The 18092-nt window shown below is 38.0% G+C and overlaps 1 protein-coding gene across 2 annotated transcripts in view; it reads left to right on the forward strand.

Moving 5' to 3' along the window:
* The window catches only part of MED13L (mediator complex subunit 13L), a 309405-nt gene that overhangs the window by 276765 nt on the left and 14548 nt on the right, over positions 1-18092 (forward strand). For both annotated transcript variants that reach the window (XM_012469006.3, XM_012469007.3), the window contains exons 17-25: positions 2220-3157; positions 4943-5122; positions 5727-5950; positions 7820-8012; positions 8638-9064; positions 9548-9767; positions 11255-11443; positions 16390-16613; positions 16811-16953. In XM_012469006.3, the coding sequence (XP_012324429.1) occupies positions 2220-3157; positions 4943-5122; positions 5727-5950; positions 7820-8012; positions 8638-9064; positions 9548-9767; positions 11255-11443; positions 16390-16613; positions 16811-16953 (2738 nt within the window). The remainder of the gene's footprint in view (positions 1-2219; positions 3158-4942; positions 5123-5726; positions 5951-7819; positions 8013-8637; positions 9065-9547; positions 9768-11254; positions 11444-16389; positions 16614-16810; positions 16954-18092) is intronic.

The following is an 18092-nucleotide window of genomic DNA, read 5'->3' on the forward strand; positions in this document are numbered from 1 at the left end:
TTCTAGCATAGGGTTGCCACTCAATTCATTTTTATTAAATGGGAAAAATTAGATAACAAGATAAACCATTCTTACTACCCAGGGAGCAGTTTAATTCTTTAGGTTTTCAGTTAGTAGTCTTAGTTCCTTTTCTGATCTGAACTGCATAATAATTTTATAGTTTTGTTGAACAGGAAAATTTGAAAGGAGTCCAATTAGAGTAAAGATCATCATTACACACTTACTATTTTGGTTTCTAAGAGAGCAGTGATTGCCAATCAAGTTTTCTGGGTCATTTTTTTTTTTTAATCTGTACTCAAAGATACCACCATGCCTCAGATTTAATATTTCTTTCCAGTGCCTGATTTGGACTTTCAGGCTGGTAGTTTAGGCATAGCTAATTAAAAATCACAAGAAAATTACTTAAAGAGACATTTGTTTATGACATTCTTTCACATTATAAGTAACTGAATACGTAGTTTATTGGAGGAAAATTAGTTTAAGTATAGTATTAATATATATAAAAGTATTAAGAATTAAAATAAAATCTCTATTCTTTTGATACCTTCTAAGTAGAAAGAATGGACTCATATGCTGATATACATACACATATAGGAAAGTAGAGTTGTCTCTTGGTATCCTTGGGGGATTGATTCCAAGACCCCCTCGGATACCAAAATCTGAACATGCTTAAGTCCCCTGTGTAAAATGGCATAGTATTTGCATGTGACTTACACAAATCCTTCTGTATACCTTAAATCCTCTCTGGGTTACTTGTAATACCTAACACAAGGTAAATGCTATATAAATCATTGTTGTGCTTTACTGTTTTTATTTGTTGGTGTTTTTTTTTTTTGTTTTTTTGATCTTTTGTGTGTGTGTGTGTGTTTTGTTTTTGTTTTTTTTCTGAGATGGAGTTTCACTCTTGTTTCCCAGGCTGGTGTACAATGGTGCGACCTGGGCTCACTGCAACCTCCACCTCCCGGGTTCAATTGATTCTCCTGCCTCAGCCTCCTAAGTAGTTGGATTACAGGCACACGCCACCATGCCTGGCTAATATTTGTATTTTTAGTAGAGACGGGGTTTCATCGTATTGGTCAGGCTGGTCTCAAACTCCTGACCTCAGGTGATCCACCCACCTCGGCTTCCGAAAATGCTGGGATTACAGGTGTAAGCCACCACACCTGGCCTATTTGCATTTTTTAATTGTTGTATTTTTAAAATTTTCCATCTGTATATGGTTGAATCCACAGATACAGAACCTGTGGATATAGAAGGCCAACTGTATATCCGTAAAATGTTGTGTGATAATGAAACAGCAGAACCTTGCAGACAGTGTTTTCTTTTCTGCTTGGCTATTCCAAAAAGAAGTCATTGTTTATGAGAAAGTAGATAACATAGCCCAGTCAGTCTTGAGCAACTAAAATCATTATACTATATGGAATGCATAACATAAGTGAAAAGTAAAAAATGAAGAAGTGCCTCCCACCCCACAGAAACCTGTGGGAAGCTGGAAACTATGATGCAGCATGTGTATGTCTGTGCAACCACCTAATTAATACTGGGGCCTCTTAGCCACATGTGTACTATTTCTATTAATTGTAATATAGTACTGGTAAATGGGCTACCCAAAATAGAATTCCCTCATGGTCAGTCATTACTATGAAAATGTAAGCCTTAAGATAGGGCTGCATTTTGAAAATTAGAAAAATGTTAAATTTTCATATGTATTTGATACTTTGATATTATATATAGATTATAGCCTCAGAGAACAAGTACACTCACAGACTTTGAATTTAAAAATGACAAAAATGTAATCGCAAATTAGATGGAAATTTCATTCTATGGTCTTCTAGCTAATTTAGCATCTGAACTGATATGTTGAAGTTCCATTTAACAGTTAAAACTTTTCAAATTACATTGACCAAACCCAATACATGTTTTCTTATAAAAATAGTAAAAGTTCCTTCAGGTGGTTAGGTTGGGGATAGCTTGTATGTGGAACCAAGTAGAAGGGAAGTGCTGTGTTGGATGACTCTTCATACCGTACTTTCTGCTTCTCTACACGCTGCACTGACCTTCGTGTCCTGCTTTTTTTTTTGTTTTGAAGAGAAAATTGTACCAGTGATAGCAGAAACAAATGATAAGAAACACACAGTACATGGCTGGGGTGATCATGTGTCTACTCGGACATCTGTGACATGCTGCCCTTCCTCACTTGGCGCCTTCTCTTTTTACAGTAACGTGCCTAGTGTTGGGAGCCTAGCAGATCCAGACTATCTTAACACACCACAGATGAACACACCCGTGACGTTGAACAGCGCCGCCCCAGCCAGCAATAGTGGGGCAGGAGTCCTCCCATCTCCAGCAACCCCTCGCTTCTCTGTCCCCACGCCACGAACCCCCAGGACCCCAAGAACTCCCAGAGGTGGGGGCACTGCCAGTGGTCAAGGGTCTGTTAAGTATGACAGCACTGATCAGGGGTCACCAGCCTCCACCCCCTCTACTACGCGGCCCCTCAACTCTGTGGAGCCTGCCACCATGCAACCAATTCCTGAAGCCCACAGTCTCTATGTTACCCTGATTCTCTCCGATTCCGTGATGAATATCTTTAAAGACAGAAACTTTGACAGCTGTTGCATCTGTGCCTGCAACATGAACATCAAAGGGGCGGATGTCGGGCTTTACATCCCCGATTCTTCCAATGAGGACCAGTATCGCTGTACCTGTGGGTTTAGTGCGATTATGAACCGCAAACTTGGCTACAATTCAGGACTCTTCCTTGAAGATGAGTTGGATATTTTTGGGAAGAATTCTGATATTGGTCAGGCTGCAGAGCGGCGCCTACTGATGTGTCAGACAACCTTCCTTCCTCAGGCAGAAGGAACCAGAAAATCCCAGGAACCACCCATAAGCCTTCTCCTCCTCCTCCAGAGTCAACACACACAACCTTTTGCTTCACTGAGTTTCCTGGACTACATTTCCTCTAACAATCGCCAAACTCTTCCCTGTGTAAGCTGGAGTTATGACCGGGTGCAAGCAGATAATAACGATTACTGGACAGAATGCTTTAATGCATTGGAGCAGGGGCGGCAGTATGTGGATAACCCCACTGGTGGAAAAGTGGACGAAGCTCTGGTGAGAAGTGCCACTGTGCACTCTTGGCCTCACAGCAATGGTAGGTGTCCCAGAACACAAATTTGCTTTGAGGAGTATCTTGGCATATCTTGGTATGATCTTAACTTAAAAGCTTTATATTTTGTTATTTGACCAAAAAAAGTTTCATGTCTTTAAGGGGGATAAAAAGAACTAAAGTGAGAGCTATGTTGATTTCATCCTAAACTTAAGGACTGGGAGAATGTTTTATATTGAAATGCCTTTGGAGAAAGTAATTGTTTTCTGAAATTTTCCTTTTATAGTAACTCATGAGTAAACAATCCATGTTGGAAATCTGTGACAGCTGAGTATCAGAGTCATCACGAGCTTACAGACTGATAATTTTGCACACTCTTGCATGTTTAAATCCACCATTCTTCCATATCAAGTTTCCAAGGAGCCTCTTCCATGAAGCCTTCTACCTATTTCCAGAGTCTTTTCTCCTTTCTCTGTTTCCCCCTCTGTTGTATCGCTTATAACAAAATCACATTTTACTTTGCATTGTGGTTACGGAGGCAAATAACTGGCTGTATTATTAAAAGCTCCAGTTGACAAACATTTTTGAAGTTGGGCTGTAAGAGTGCCAAGCAACTTGCTATTCCCTTTTCTTATTCAATCACTGCCTAAACTACAATGCGTCATGGGTGATAAAATGGTTACTGAAAGAAACAAGGCACCTGCCCTCATGGACTTCCTAATCTATTCTGGAAGTGAACATTAATTAAATAATTACACAAGTCACATATTATTACAACCCATTTTATAAGTGATAAAAGCATGGGATAGGCGGGGGCACTCTAGGCTGAAGGTCAGAGAAGACTTCGTTGAAGAAGTAGTAACATTTGCTTGGAGATCTCAGTGATGAGTGCAGATTAACTGAGGAAGGAGAATGGGGAGCAAGGCATGTGTCCCAGACAGAAGGCGCTGCAGGTAAGAAGGCCTTTGATTGTATGGAGCTTGGGCTCTTTGAAACTGAAGCAAAGTTAGAAGCCAGCAGGGACTAGATTTTTTTTTAGAGGCATGCCGGGGGTTAGGTCGTCCTGCAAGAAGCAATAAAAAGTCATTGAAAGGTTTTAGGAAGAAGCACTGACATCAGATTTGTGCAGTTAGAAAAGAAAACTTACAGTGTGCACTGGCTATAATTCTGGGTATGGATTAGAAAATGGCAGGAATGGATTTGAGGAGACCAGGAGGTTATAGAGGAAGACCTAGTCAGAAACAATAGCTTGCCTTAGGATCCTTGTGAAGAAGGTGACTTCAGTCCTAGAGTGGCTTCTGCTGTGTTTCCATGTGCCTCTGGCTGCAGTGAAGATTGGCTTTCTCTTTATGCATTCTGTATTTTGTGAAAATATTTTTACAATTAAGAGTATTTAAAGAGTTTTTAAAAGCTTATATTTAAGTTCCATTATTTCCTACTTATCATATAAACAACACATTGATATTTGCAAATAAAAGTAATATAATAAGAAATTTTTGTAACTGTCTTATGAAAATCCTTGAAAATAGATTTACATGGTTTTAAAAAGTCACACCTATCCATGTTTCCACTTTTAAACAGTTCTTCCATTAAACTTTTTTATAGAGTAACCATTTCCCTTTTTATTATTTTTGATACTACATTATCAATTATTTTCTCTAATATAGTAGAAGAATATCTTTCCTTTTGACTGCTAAGTCAGATATTTTAGAATTTACTACAGCTAATAACATCGTTGTCCTGGACTATAACTGAGGCTCAAGGTGATGGCAAGGAAAAGGAGGGTGCTAGCCCCCTTATCTTCTCTGTTTCTTCTCACTTCTCTTCCAGTGCTGGACATCAGCATGCTCTCCTCCCAGGATGTGGTTCGTATGCTGCTGTCCCTGCAGCCCTTTCTCCAAGATGCCATCCAAAAGAAGCGCACGGGCAGGACCTGGGAGAATATCCAGCATGTGCAGGGACCACTCACTTGGCAGCAGTTCCATAAAATGGCAGGACGGGGAACCTATGGTAGGGTCTTTGCCCTGTTTAAAATTTCTTCTGACGTCAGGGCTTTTCAGTGAAGAGCAGCGTTAGTTACTGTCAAGTCCTTCCTTCGCTAACAAAATGGAATATTTTTCTTCATGAGCATTAAGTTTTATAATCTGTTTTTTTAAAGTTACTTTCGGGTCAAGTTTTCCTTTCACCCTTGGCATAGTCCAGGTCAATGAGGAAGATAATCCCTACAAAGTGCGTTTCTTAGAGTCTCCTCATCTTCCCAGTCCTCATTGCATTTTCATCTGGATGGACTTCTGGGCCAATTCTGTCATTTCATCATAGTATAGTAATGCTTATCTTGAAGGAAATGAAGCAGTGCTGCCTGGAAGGTTAATTGTAACTTGTTCTAGTCAGCCCTCTGATCTTACTGAACCTTTGTAAGCAAATTCTGACTTACTTAAGAGTCCTCATCAGTGGCCATTTAATTAGATGATTTGAAAGACACTTTTAAGAATATCTTGTCAACCTGCAGTGACATTTCAGATGCCAGAATTAAGACCAGTGCACCAGGAATTTCTAAATTGTCTAGGTTGTGAGGAAAACACTAGCATCTTCCTAAACTACAATGTCGTTTTAGGTTCAGAAGAATCTCCTGAGCCGTTGCCCATCCCCACTCTGCTGGTAGGCTATGACAAGGATTTCCTCACCATCTCACCATTCTCCTTGCCATTTTGGGAGAGGCTGTTGTTGGACCCATATGGGGGCCACCGTGATGTTGCCTATATTGTGGTGTGTCCAGAAAATGAGGCCTTGCTCGAAGGAGCCAAAACTTTCTTCAGGGACTTGAGTGCTGTATACGAGGTGAGGAAGTTACTGTGAAAATCGCTTTTTATGACATGGATTTTCTGATTGTTTCTAGTGATGACTAAACTTCAAGACAAATATCTTGAAAGTAAATCTCAAAGACAATTTGCAAACAGGAGGATGAGGAAGAAAATTGAACTGACAAATTTTTCTGGAAGCAAGTTGCTTTCCCATCTTGGCTTTGTATTTAGATTTAGAAGACTTTCCCCTCCCATTCTTACCACGTCTTAAAAATCCCATCAGCTCTGTCTTCTCCATTTATGTGCTAAAAGTTGAAGAGTATTGCTCACCAGGGCAGAGTGTGGCTATGTAGAAGATGAGCTTTACAAAAAGAGCACATCTACTCTATTTATTTATTTATTCGATGGAGGGATAGGGTGAGTAGATGAGAGTTCCTGACAACAGTATAAAAATGTTTCTTTTGAAAATTTCTGAATTGAAAGGTAAGTTTAATGAATCATGTCCCTGTTGTGTTTTAACACTAAATCTTAATACTGAAACTTTGATACTGATTAAAAATATAATGCCTATAATAATGTAAAAACAGGCAGATAGTTTTACATCTTTAGAATATGAAATACTGTTGCTTTAAAAAAAATAGACTCATGTCTGTCTTTGAAGAGTAAGTGCTATGTTTCATATGCCACAGTATATATGCACCAAGTTCTTTGTATCTAATACATCTAATGTCTTTGTATTTGGCAAACTGAAATTAGTATCTGTAAAGTATTTAAAACTGTGATAGGCACATAAACATTATGAAAGTGGTTTTTAAATAAGATTCCAAACTGAATTCCAAAATATTCCAAAACAGGACATTCACGATCTATAAATGTATGAGTAAGCATGGAATGTAAATTTACATGTTGCTACAAAGAAATGAGGAAATGCTAATGTGATATAATGACATCAGTTAAGTCACTTGGATACATTCATTTCTAAACAGTGCCTGGTCGAGGGGATATGTAATACTATTAATCGTAACTAACACAGAAAACTTGTGTTAGCACTTTTAAATCCCAGCCATTCCCTTGAATGGAACCTTCAGTATAAGTTACAAAATGTAAGAAGCACTGCCAGATCTTTTTAAGAGAGTACAGATACTCTTTTAAATTTTTCTTAATGACTTCACTAGGGTTGCTCGTTCAGCAGTAATTCATACCTCCTTAAGAAGAGTATACACTAGAGGATTTTGTGGGGCTTAGTAAGTCTTCACTTTATCTACTCTAGTAAGGGATAATAATATGGGCTCTCCTGCTGGTGAACAGGTAGTTTACTCTTTGCAAGTTTATTATATTCTCTGCCATAAGCACCCATTTAGCGTCATGGAGATTAATAGCAGAATCTCCTTGTCCTATTTACTTTTTAAAAAAGTGATCAGCATACTCACTGCTTCAGTGGCCACTGCTATTGGTGATCTCCAAATGTCTTCAACAGGATAACAGATGGCCCATAAAATTTTAATGTTATATTATGGGGAAACATTATGAGTAGGGATTACTTAGGAGATTTTAGTGGACATATGTCTCAGTCAGCCACAGTAGGCAGGAATCCGCTAATTCTTTGTCCGTTGGCAATCAGGTAGTGTTCAGCAGTCTCCTCTTGTGCAGGAGGAATTGGCTTGAGTGAAGAAACATTTTTCTTTGAGAGCCTAATCCAAGTTTTGGAGAGACAGATAGCAATTTAAGGATACATTATGATTACCTGAAAGGACCAGCTTACAATGTTGGTTTGATTGCATGTGATAACCCTAAAAGAAAAAGGAAAATGCTTCCATATATATGTTAAAGATTCTCCTTTAAAACGGTAGATACTGAATGAAGGAATGACTCCTGTTATAAATAATGATCTTGTCTATGCTATCAGATGTGTAGGCTTGGGCAGCACAAGCCCATCTGCAAAGTGCTACGTGATGGGATCATGCGTGTGGGAAAAACCGTGGCACAGAAGCTGACAGATGAGCTTGTGAGTGAGTGGTTTAACCAGCCTTGGAGCGGCGAGGAGAATGACAATCATTCCAGACTCAAACTTTATGCGCAAGTTTGCCGCCATCACCTAGGTAAATGGGAATTTATTTGGCAAAGTAGAATAGGAGAAGTAAAATAGCAAATCCCTCCCATCCCTTCTTTTATAGATGCAACATTATATTTCTTTTGTCTCAAGTAATGCTGTATTTTGTGTTCTGGGTAGTTTAATACTAATTTCTATATGGACATATGTTTTTTAAAAACTATTTGAAGATGCCTAATCATGTCTAATTTACTCTGCATTTTGAAAACTTAGCAGCATGACTTGGTATTAGCTGCTTGGTTTTAACCCATATTCTGAAGAGAATCTTAGAAGCTTATAAACCTGGGAGCATAATGTACCGAGATGACTCTGGAATGTATAGCTTCTCATTTTTCAGGGCAGGCATATGGAATCAGTCTGAAAGGAGACTATCACAAGTGATTGATTTCCTCTTTTCAAACAAGCCTCTTCTGTGGAATTTATAAGTTGCTCCATGTACATCTTCCTGTTTGCAGAATACATAATTATGAGTATGGAGATAGCATTTTGGGTATTATAATCTGAGTATTGCAGCCTGAAAGCCTAATTTTTTATAAGTGACCATTCTAGATTTCTGGTTCAGTCTGACACTGCAGAATATCACTAAAGTCACCTCTTTTCATGTATTCTTTCAGCACCTTATTTAGCCACTCTGCAGCTTGATAGCAGCCTGTTGATACCACCTAAATACCAGACCCCACCAGCAGCAGCACAGGGACAAGCTACGCCTGGGAATGCTGGGCCCTTAGCTCCAAATTCAGGATCAGCAGCTCCCCCAGCTGGCAGTGCGTTTAATCCCACCTCAAATAGTAGTTCTACAAATCCTGCAGCAAGTAGTTCTGCATCTGGTTCCTCTGTGCCACCGGTCTCGTCGTCTGCCTCTGCTCCTGGTATTAGCCAGATAAGCACTACCTCTTCTTCAGGATTCAGTGGTAGTGTTGGAGGGCAGAACCCCAGCACTGGGGGCATTTCTACTGATAGAACTCAAGGGAACATAGGCTGTGGCGGAGACACTGACCCTGGGCAGAGCTCCTCTCAGCCCTCACAGGATGGACAAGAGAGGTACGTTACTCACAAATCGAGATGAGTGGCTTCAGCTCAGACCCTTTCTCTCTTCTTCTGCACCTTTTTCTCCCTTGACCTCATGATTCTCTGAATCCTATGAAGTACTCTACTTCTCTTCTTCTCAAAAGAAAGGGGCATTGGTTGATCTAAAGCTGCAGTGTTAAAAATTTCAGACTTCTTATAAATTATTAACTTATTATCAACTTAATAACATCTTTATACAACATAACCACAGAAAAGAAAGGGGAATTAATAAAGAGATCTCCCATTTTAGAGGAGTACACTGCCATTTTCCATCTACCCTTGGTGATATCTGGCATGGTTTGCCTGTATTTTGGTAAGGTGGTACATGTTATTCTTGGGTTTAATCTGTAAACATTCTTTAGGGAGCCTGTGTGCTCTAGAATTGAGCACTTTGTTTTTTTGTATTTGTGTAATTTATATTTATTTTGTGCATCTCACAAGTGACACTCTCTCCAGTGTTACAGAAAGGGAGAGAATAGGAATTCCCACGGAGCCCGACTCTGCAGACAGCCATGCCCACCCTCCAGCTGTGGTCATTTACATGGTGGACCCGTTCACGTACTCTTCAGAGGAGGACTCCACTTCTGGGAACTTTTGGCTGTTGAGCTTGATGCGCTGCTACACAGAAATGCTGGATAATTTACCTGAGCATATGAGAAATTCTTTCATTCTCCAGGTTACTGTTTGCAAATTTATTATTTACTTTTGATGTTGTTACTTTTGTTGTTATGAAAATAAATACAGGGTCATGATATTTTTTTAAAAAAAAGGAAATACAGGTTGATTATCCCCTAACTGAAATACTAGGGACCAGAGTATTTTGGATTTCTAATTTTGGAATATTTGCATATATGTAATGAGATACCTCAGCAGTGGGCCCAAGTCTAAACACAGAATTCATTTATGTTTTATATACACCTTATACACATGGTCTGAAGGTAATTTTATACAATATTTTTAGTTTGTGCTTGATACAAAGTTTTGATTAAATTTTGACTGCAACATGTCATATGATGTCTGGTATGGAATTTTCCACTTGTGGCGTTTTATTGGCATTCAAAAAGTTTTGGATTTTGGAGCATTTTGGATTTCAGATTTTTGGATTAGGGATGTTCAATCTGTACATGAAAGTATAAAAGAAAAAATAGTCATAATTCCGTCTTCTACATTCAACCACCATTACCATTTTGGTGTATTTCTAGCTTGTTTCTCTATTTTTGTTTACGCAGTTGAGATCATACTTTTAATATAACTTTTAGGTGTTTTCTACCTAATGTTATTCATGAATACATTTTCATGTTATTTAAATTCTTACAAGCAGCATTTTTAATGACTGCATATTTTCCGTAAAATTTAGCTGTTTAATTTGTCTCTCTACTTCTTCACTATTATAAATAAAGCCATAGTACATGTTTATGTATGATCTTATTTTTCACATTTCAGGTCATTTTTTAACATTGATTCTTAGATGTAGATACTGATAAATGTTTGCCAAATTCCATTCCAAAAGAGGTTACACTTATTTAATTTTCTTTCAGTGGTGAATGAGTATGCTTATTTTCACTGCACCTTTGACAACTTTACAGTGTAACTGTTTTTTTTAAAAATTCTATGTAGATGAAAAATAATGCTTTGGATGTTTGGGTTTCGTTTTAATGTCACTTTAACTGAAGCTGTCTTGTAAAATTAAGAGATCGAAATTAAAGTTATCAGACTACATTGCTGATAGTTTTCCAGTGTTTTGAAGTTTGTATCCTAAATGATTAGGTAATAATTCCAAAAACTGCCATACATATTGTGTAATTGTAAAAAGGAGAAATATAATAAAATGCGGGCTTTAAAATTTTGGGACCATAGTAATACCTATAGTAAATTGAGATCTTACCTCTAAAATGGGAACATTGTAATTTCTAAGCAACAGTATAACTTGACCAGCATAATCGTACATCTTCCGAAATTGCTGGTGATGGAGAATTTTATGTCAGTGGAAGGAATTAGGATTTAATTATATTATGTTTGGCATTTATATATTTTAACACTAAGGTTCCTTCTCCCCATTCAGGTAAGGAATTCATGCCGTTTCCTTTTTCAGCTTTATTGTAGCATGTTAGATCTCGGTTTCTAGCTTTGTTTTTTTTTTTTTCTTTGTATTTGTGTCGTTAGATTGTGCCTTGCCAGTACATGCTGCAGACAATGAAGGATGAGCAAGTTTTCTACATTCAATACTTGAAGTCCATGGCATTTTCAGTGTACTGCCAGTGCAGGCGACCACTGCCTACACAGATCCACATTAAATCCCTCACGGGATTTGGGCCTGCAGCCAGCATTGAGATGACCCTCAAGAACCCTGAGGTGGGTATTGGCAGGACAGAAACTTAAAAAATTTATACTAAAATGCAAGCTAGTAGAGTATTTTGTCTAACCCAGAGATTGGTTACTTGTTTAGTTGGTCTTCTACCTTGATATAAGAGTTGCTAGGCTTGAGTGTGGTGACTCACACCTGTAATCCTAGCACTTTGGGAGGCTGAGGTGGCAGGATTGCTTAAGCCTAGGAGTTTGAGACCATCCTGGGAAACATAGCCGGACCCCGTCTCTACCAAAAATTTTTAAAAAATTAGCCAGGTGTGCTGTGTGCCAATAGTCCTGTTTGAGAGGCTGAGGTTGGAGGATCACTTGAGCCCAGGAGTTTGAGGCAGCAATGATCACACAACCACTTCAGCCTGGAGAGCGAGACCCTGTTTCAAGGGGGAAAAAAAGAGCTGCCAGGTTTCTTTAACCCTCAGGTTAAAATAGGGGAGATACATCTCTGAACCTTTAACAGTTTTTGAGAAAAGAGGCAAACAAACTCTATTTTTTAAATTTAGAACTTGAGACAATAATACATATATCACTGAGTTTTTAATGTTTGAATTTTCTAAATTTATTTTGTTCTAAATTTTCTAAATAATTTCTAAATTTATTTTGCTAAGCTAATCTGTGTCTTACATCAGAAATCCTTTGCCTTTTCCAGCTCTGGTCTGCATCCTGAGACAGCAGTTGTATTTGTATTTACTCTGCAGGGGTCTCTGATGCACATACTTAACAGCAAGTTGGTTTCTCCTTTCCCTGCCTCAGTGCTTCTGTATATAAATCAATGCATTTTTGCTGCATCTTTCTAAACCTACTGTCTACAGATATGTGGATCTCAAGGGGAACCAAAGCTAAACATGTTTTAAACAAAAGTTTTGTTTTTCTAATTGCCTTATCTTGAAGATAGGTATACAGGGCAATGTTTAGAATGTTCAAAGCCTTCAAAAATCAGTTCCCACAGTTTTATTGCATGAAAAATATCCCATTAGTAAAAGCCAGCAAACACCTCTTCCCCATAAGAGAGCTTCTTAAAACATCAATTGGTGTTTTTAGTTGGTAATGTTGTTCTGAACAACTCTATGAAATATTTGCACTTTTATATGTAAAATGCTTGGAAGTAAAAAATGATGCAAGTAGTTAATACTATGTTTGTTGTAGCTTGGTTCAGGTCAGCTTAGTCCCAAGAGAGAAAAACTGCTCAGTCGATGACCTACATTCACTCCAGCATTATATAAAATTTCTATTTTAGGCAGTTTTAGTTTAGTTTATTCTTTGAGTTTGAATTTTTCACTTCTATGAGCAATTCATCTGTTTTCTTTATTAAATTTTTCTAGAATTTAAAAAATGTCTCTACTTGTTTTTCATTTTATTTCCAGAAATTATGAATTAATTGTTTTTCTAAAGGTTGTTATACTTAGGCAGAACACGATCAGGAGCTCGTAAGGTAAAACGAGGCTTAGATTAAAATAAATGGCAAAAAGACTTCGAGTAATATGCTTTTTCTCCATTTTGCTTGGAACAGGAAGAGAGAAATAAATTATTGTACTTTATCAAAAACAAAAGAACCAAATGTGATAAATATTTGCTGAAGTTTCTACATTTTAATCTGCATTAAGGTAATAGTTAGTTGGTCAGTGCTGCCTCTGCCTCAGTCTACAGCTGGAACATTGTGTTTTCATTCAGTAAATATAGTTCAGCATCTGCTGTGTGCCAGGTGCTGTATTAGGTGCTGAGGATGCAGGGGTGAACAAAACAGGCCCCTGCTTCATGCAGTTCTCATTCTCTGGGTGGCACAGTTTTATGCAAGTTATCACATGTGAAAGAATGTACTTTATAGTATTTATTTTGCAAGTTTTCAGATAAATCCAGTATCTTGTTTTTCATGGAATATCTTGCACAGTTTGGGAATCATATTTTATTTAGTGTTTTCAGAAGCTTACATTACATCTAAGATATTTCACATTTTGCCTTTTGTTTTGTAAAAAAACTTTAGGCAAACTTAGCTGGACTTTTTTTTTCATAACAGCTTTATTGAGATATAATTCACATATTATGAAATTCTTTTTAAAAATGGTACAGTTAAGCCTGGGCGTGGTGGCTCATGCCTGTAATCCCAGCACTTTGGGAGACAGAGGTGGGCGGGTCACTTGAGGTCAGGAGTTCGAGACCAGCCTAGCCAACGTGGTAAAATCCCATCTCCACTAAAAATACAAAAATTAGCAGGGTGGTGGCACATGCCTATAATCCCAGCTACTCAGGAGTCTGAGGCAGGAGAATCACTTGAACCCAGGACGTGGAGGTTGCAGTGAGACAAGGTCGTGACACTGCACTCTAGCCTCAGCGACAGGTCTCCCCCCAAAAAAAAAGAAAAAGGAAAAAAATATGTGCGGTTCATTGGTTTACCACAGAGCTGTATAGTCATTACTATCTAATTTTAGAGCATTTTCATCAACCCTCAAATACAGTTTCCATTAGCACACACTGCTGATTCCCCACTCCTGTCCCTTGCAACCATTGATCTACTTGTTATCTCTATGGAGTTGCCTGTTCTGGACATTTCATATAGATGGAATCATACAATATATGCTTTTTGTTTTTCTTTTTTAGACAGGGTCTCATTATATTGCTCAGGCTGGTCTTGAACTCCTGGCCTCAAGCAGTCCTCCGTTCAACTTTTTTTTTCTTTTTCTTTTAGAGACAAGGTCTCTCTTTGTCACCCAGGGTTGTGTGCAGTGGCATGATCATGGCTTTGTTGCAGCTTCAACCTCCCTGGGCTCAAGTGAGCCTCCTGCCTCAGCCACTGGAGTAGCTGGGACTACAGGCATATGCCACTGTGTCTGGCTAAATTTTTGTAATTTTTTTAGTAGAGATGGGTTTCTTTCATGTTGCCCAGGCTGGTCTTGAGCTCCTTGGCTCAAGCAATTTGCCTGTCTCGGCCTTCCAGAGTGCTGGGATTCCAGGCATAAACCACCTCGCCTGGCATATGTGATCTTTTATGTCTGGCTTCTTCCATTTAGCATACTGATTTTGAGGTTCATCTGTGTCATAACATGTATCAGTACTTCATTCTTTTTTATGGCTAAATAATATTTCATCATATAGATATACCACATTTTGTTTATTCATTACTTGAGGGATATTTAGGTTGTTTCCACTTTTTGGCACTTGTGAATAATGCTGCTATGAATATTTGTGCACAAGGTTTTTTGTGGACATAGTTCTTTCTCTTGGTAAATACCTAAGAGTGGTGTAATTTCTGGTCATGTGGTGAGCAAATTGTTAAGTGTTAGATTAGCTTTGCAACTTTGAGCAAATCATTGAATATTTCTCAGCCTGAATTTTGAATCCCTATGATGAATGAATGAATTGAGTTATATTATTTTCAAAGTCTCTTTTAGCTTTAAAACTGTTTCATTCTGTTACTACCATCACTAATGCTGTGTAGTTCAGGGCTCAGCACCTATGGCTTTGGGCCGAGTCCGGCCTGCAGCCTGTACTTGCATGGCCAGCTAGGTAAGATGATTATTACTTTTTTTTTTTTTTTTTTTTTGAGACAGGGTCTCGCTCTGTTGCCCAGGCTGGAGTGCAGTAGCATGAACATGGGTCACTGCAGCCTCGACCTTCCAGGCTCAGGCAGTGAGCCTCCCAACTAGCTGGGACTATAGGCAGGCACCATCATGCTTGGATAATTTTACATTTTTCTTTGTAGAGAGGGAGTCTCACTCTGTTGGCCAGGCTGTCTCGAACTCCTGGGCTCTAGTGATCCTCCCACTTCAGACTCTCAAAAGTGTTGGGTTTACAGACATGAGCCAACACTCTTGGCCAATGAGTACATTTTTACAAAAAGGAGAATGTGTGACGCCATAACAGTCTAAACTTTATTCTCTGTTTTTCTTTTAATAGAAGTTAACTGACCCCTGTTGTAGTTTATTGAATAGTAAGATGTATATGATAGCTGTAAAAAATATGATAATTAAAAATTTTCACAGTTAATCTAAAATATTTATATTAGATAACAGCTAATGATTTGATTTCTAAAATTACATGCGCAGACGCACATATTAAACTATATATGCACTGAAAAGTAATCATAAGTGAACTGCTTAATGAATTTTCAATAACTAAAAATACATCATTTAACAAGTGCAAGAAGCAAATGTATAACCAGCATCCAGAGCCCCTTGTGTGACCTTTCCAGTCCCTCTAAAGGTAGTCACTGTTCTGACTTCTAACAGTGTAGTTTTGCCTATTTTTGACCTTGATATAAATTGAATCATCTAGTTTATATTCTTTCACATCTAGTTGTTTTTTTTATTCATTGTTGAGATTCATCTGTTTTGTTGCATATAGTTTTTTCATTCTCATTGCTCTTTAATATTCTGATTCTGTTAACTATATCCCAATTTATTATCTCTTTTACTGCTGAGTATTTAGATTATTTTCTGTTTGGAGCTATTGTGATTAATACTGTTGTGAATAGTCTTATACCTCTTTTTTTTTGTAATCATACATGTGCATTTTGTTGGGTCAAAGGGTTTATATGTTTGTTCAGCTTCAGCAACAATGTATAAAATTCCTATTGCTCCATATTCTCACCAATATTTTTTTCTTTTTGACATTCTGGTGGTTGCATAGCATTGTCTCATTGTGGTTTCAATTTCCTGCTTGCCTAACAACTGATAAAGTTGGGCCAGTGCACTTTCTAAAATAGTAATTTCTCTTAATAAGGAAATGCTGGCTTGATTGAGTTTCCCAGTTTACGTGATTTAAACAATCATTTTGTTATGTATCATCAATACTATTTATATATCTAGTACTGGGGAGAAAGAGAGAGAGAAACAGTTTATTACCATTACTCCCTGTGGGTCTCCTCACTGTCGTTCTAGGTTTTGTTGTAATCATTAAGTTGTATGGCTTTGTACTGATACTGATTTTGGTTTTCATTTCAGCGGCCCAGCCCAATCCAGCTTTACTCCCCTCCCTTTATATTGGCCCCAATCAAAGACAAGCAGACAGAGCTGGGAGAGACGTTTGGTGAGGCAAGCCAGAAATACAATGTGCTCTTCGTGGGCTATTGTCTGTCTCACGACCAGCGCTGGCTTTTGGCTTCCTGCACTGACCTCCATGGGGAATTATTAGAGACCTGCGTTGTAAATATTGCTTTACCAAACAGGTGAGAAGGCTTGGTGTTTATGGTGCATGTAAATTGATACTATACTGTTCCTCAAATATGACTGTTTCCAGTTTTCTATATAAATGAAGTAGGTACAGCATGGATAGGTTCTTTGGCATTTCTAGTGTTTGTCTTATAAGTGATAACTCTGATTTATCTAGAGATCCTTTCCCCTTCCCCATTTCTTTCTTTCTTAGGTCACGGAGGAGTAAAGTATCTGCACGTAAAATTGGACTACAGAAGTTATGGGAATGGTGCATAGGGATTGTCCAAATGACATCTCTACCCTGGAGAGTTGTAATTGGGCGACTTGGGCGTCTTGGCCATGGGGAGCTTAAAGGTAAGAAATTTTTGAAGAAGTATTTGCAGGAAACAGAGGAAAAGGGCTGAGCTGATGTCATTAACTAAGCTAAGGGAGAACATGTTTAAATTTGTAGTAAGAATTAAGCAGATTCTGTTTTCTGATTCTTTTATATGTATAGGATGAATCAGCAGTTTTTAAACTTCTCTTTGAAAACGAAGTCATTTATCCAAATAAAATCTTAAATCTTGAACCCCAATATATAAAACAGAAAAGTAGGATTTCATTAATATAAAAATGATAGTAAATTGAAATTGTTAGCATTTATCTATATATTCAGTCAGTGAGAAGAAGTCAGTTTTAAGACCAAAATTTTGTATCAGAGTTTATAGGTGACAGTTGAAGTCATATAAGAACAACCTTCAGTTTGTTTGTTTGGTGGTTGATGATGAGTTTTGTGTTTCTTTAGGTTTCTTTGGTGGCACAATAGCAAAGAAATACTGTTTCTTACGGGACAAGTAGTTGCCAGTAGAAGCAGTCTTTATTCACATTGCCACTGTTTGATACTCTTTAGCCTGGAAGCTTAAAAGAGCAAATTTTTGAAGTTCAGTCCCCAACTACCAGTGCTTATATTCTTCATCATAAATGTAACAGTCGGTTAGGAAGCACTGAAAGTAACACAACTGACCACCAGCAGCTGCCTTGCCTGGCTCTGAGCCCAGCTCATTTACTATCTGAGTGTAGTTACTTGTACAGTTTTATGTGAGTAGTATGAATAAGCCTAGATTATTTTTAAAGCCTTATTAATTAATGACACATTTATAAGAAGTCCAATATATGCATTCAGATGAGAGAAGTTTTTTTTCTAAGGTCTGTACGAAAGAAATGCTTATATCACAAATTAGCATGGTGGCTTTCTGCATGCAAATACACTAGAGCAGAGTCAGCAAAGTTTCTTTGTAAAAGGCCAGATAGTAAATATTTTCAGCTTTGCAGGCCAGATGGTTGCTGTTGTGACTATTCAGTTCTGCCATTGTAACGTCAAAGCAGCTTTAGACAATACCTAAATGAATGTGGATGTCTGTGTTTTAATAAAACTTTATTTACAAAAACAGACGGGAGGCAGGATTTGGCTTGTGGATCACAGTTTGCTGACCCCTGCATTAGACCATGTACAT

The sequence above is a fragment of the Aotus nancymaae genome, unplaced genomic scaffold, assembly GCF_030222135.1.
Source record: "Aotus nancymaae isolate 86718 unplaced genomic scaffold, 86718_ANA_hifiasm-v0.15.2.pri h1tg000021l, whole genome shotgun sequence".
NCBI classification, from domain to species: domain Eukaryota; kingdom Metazoa; phylum Chordata; class Mammalia; order Primates; family Aotidae; genus Aotus; species Aotus nancymaae.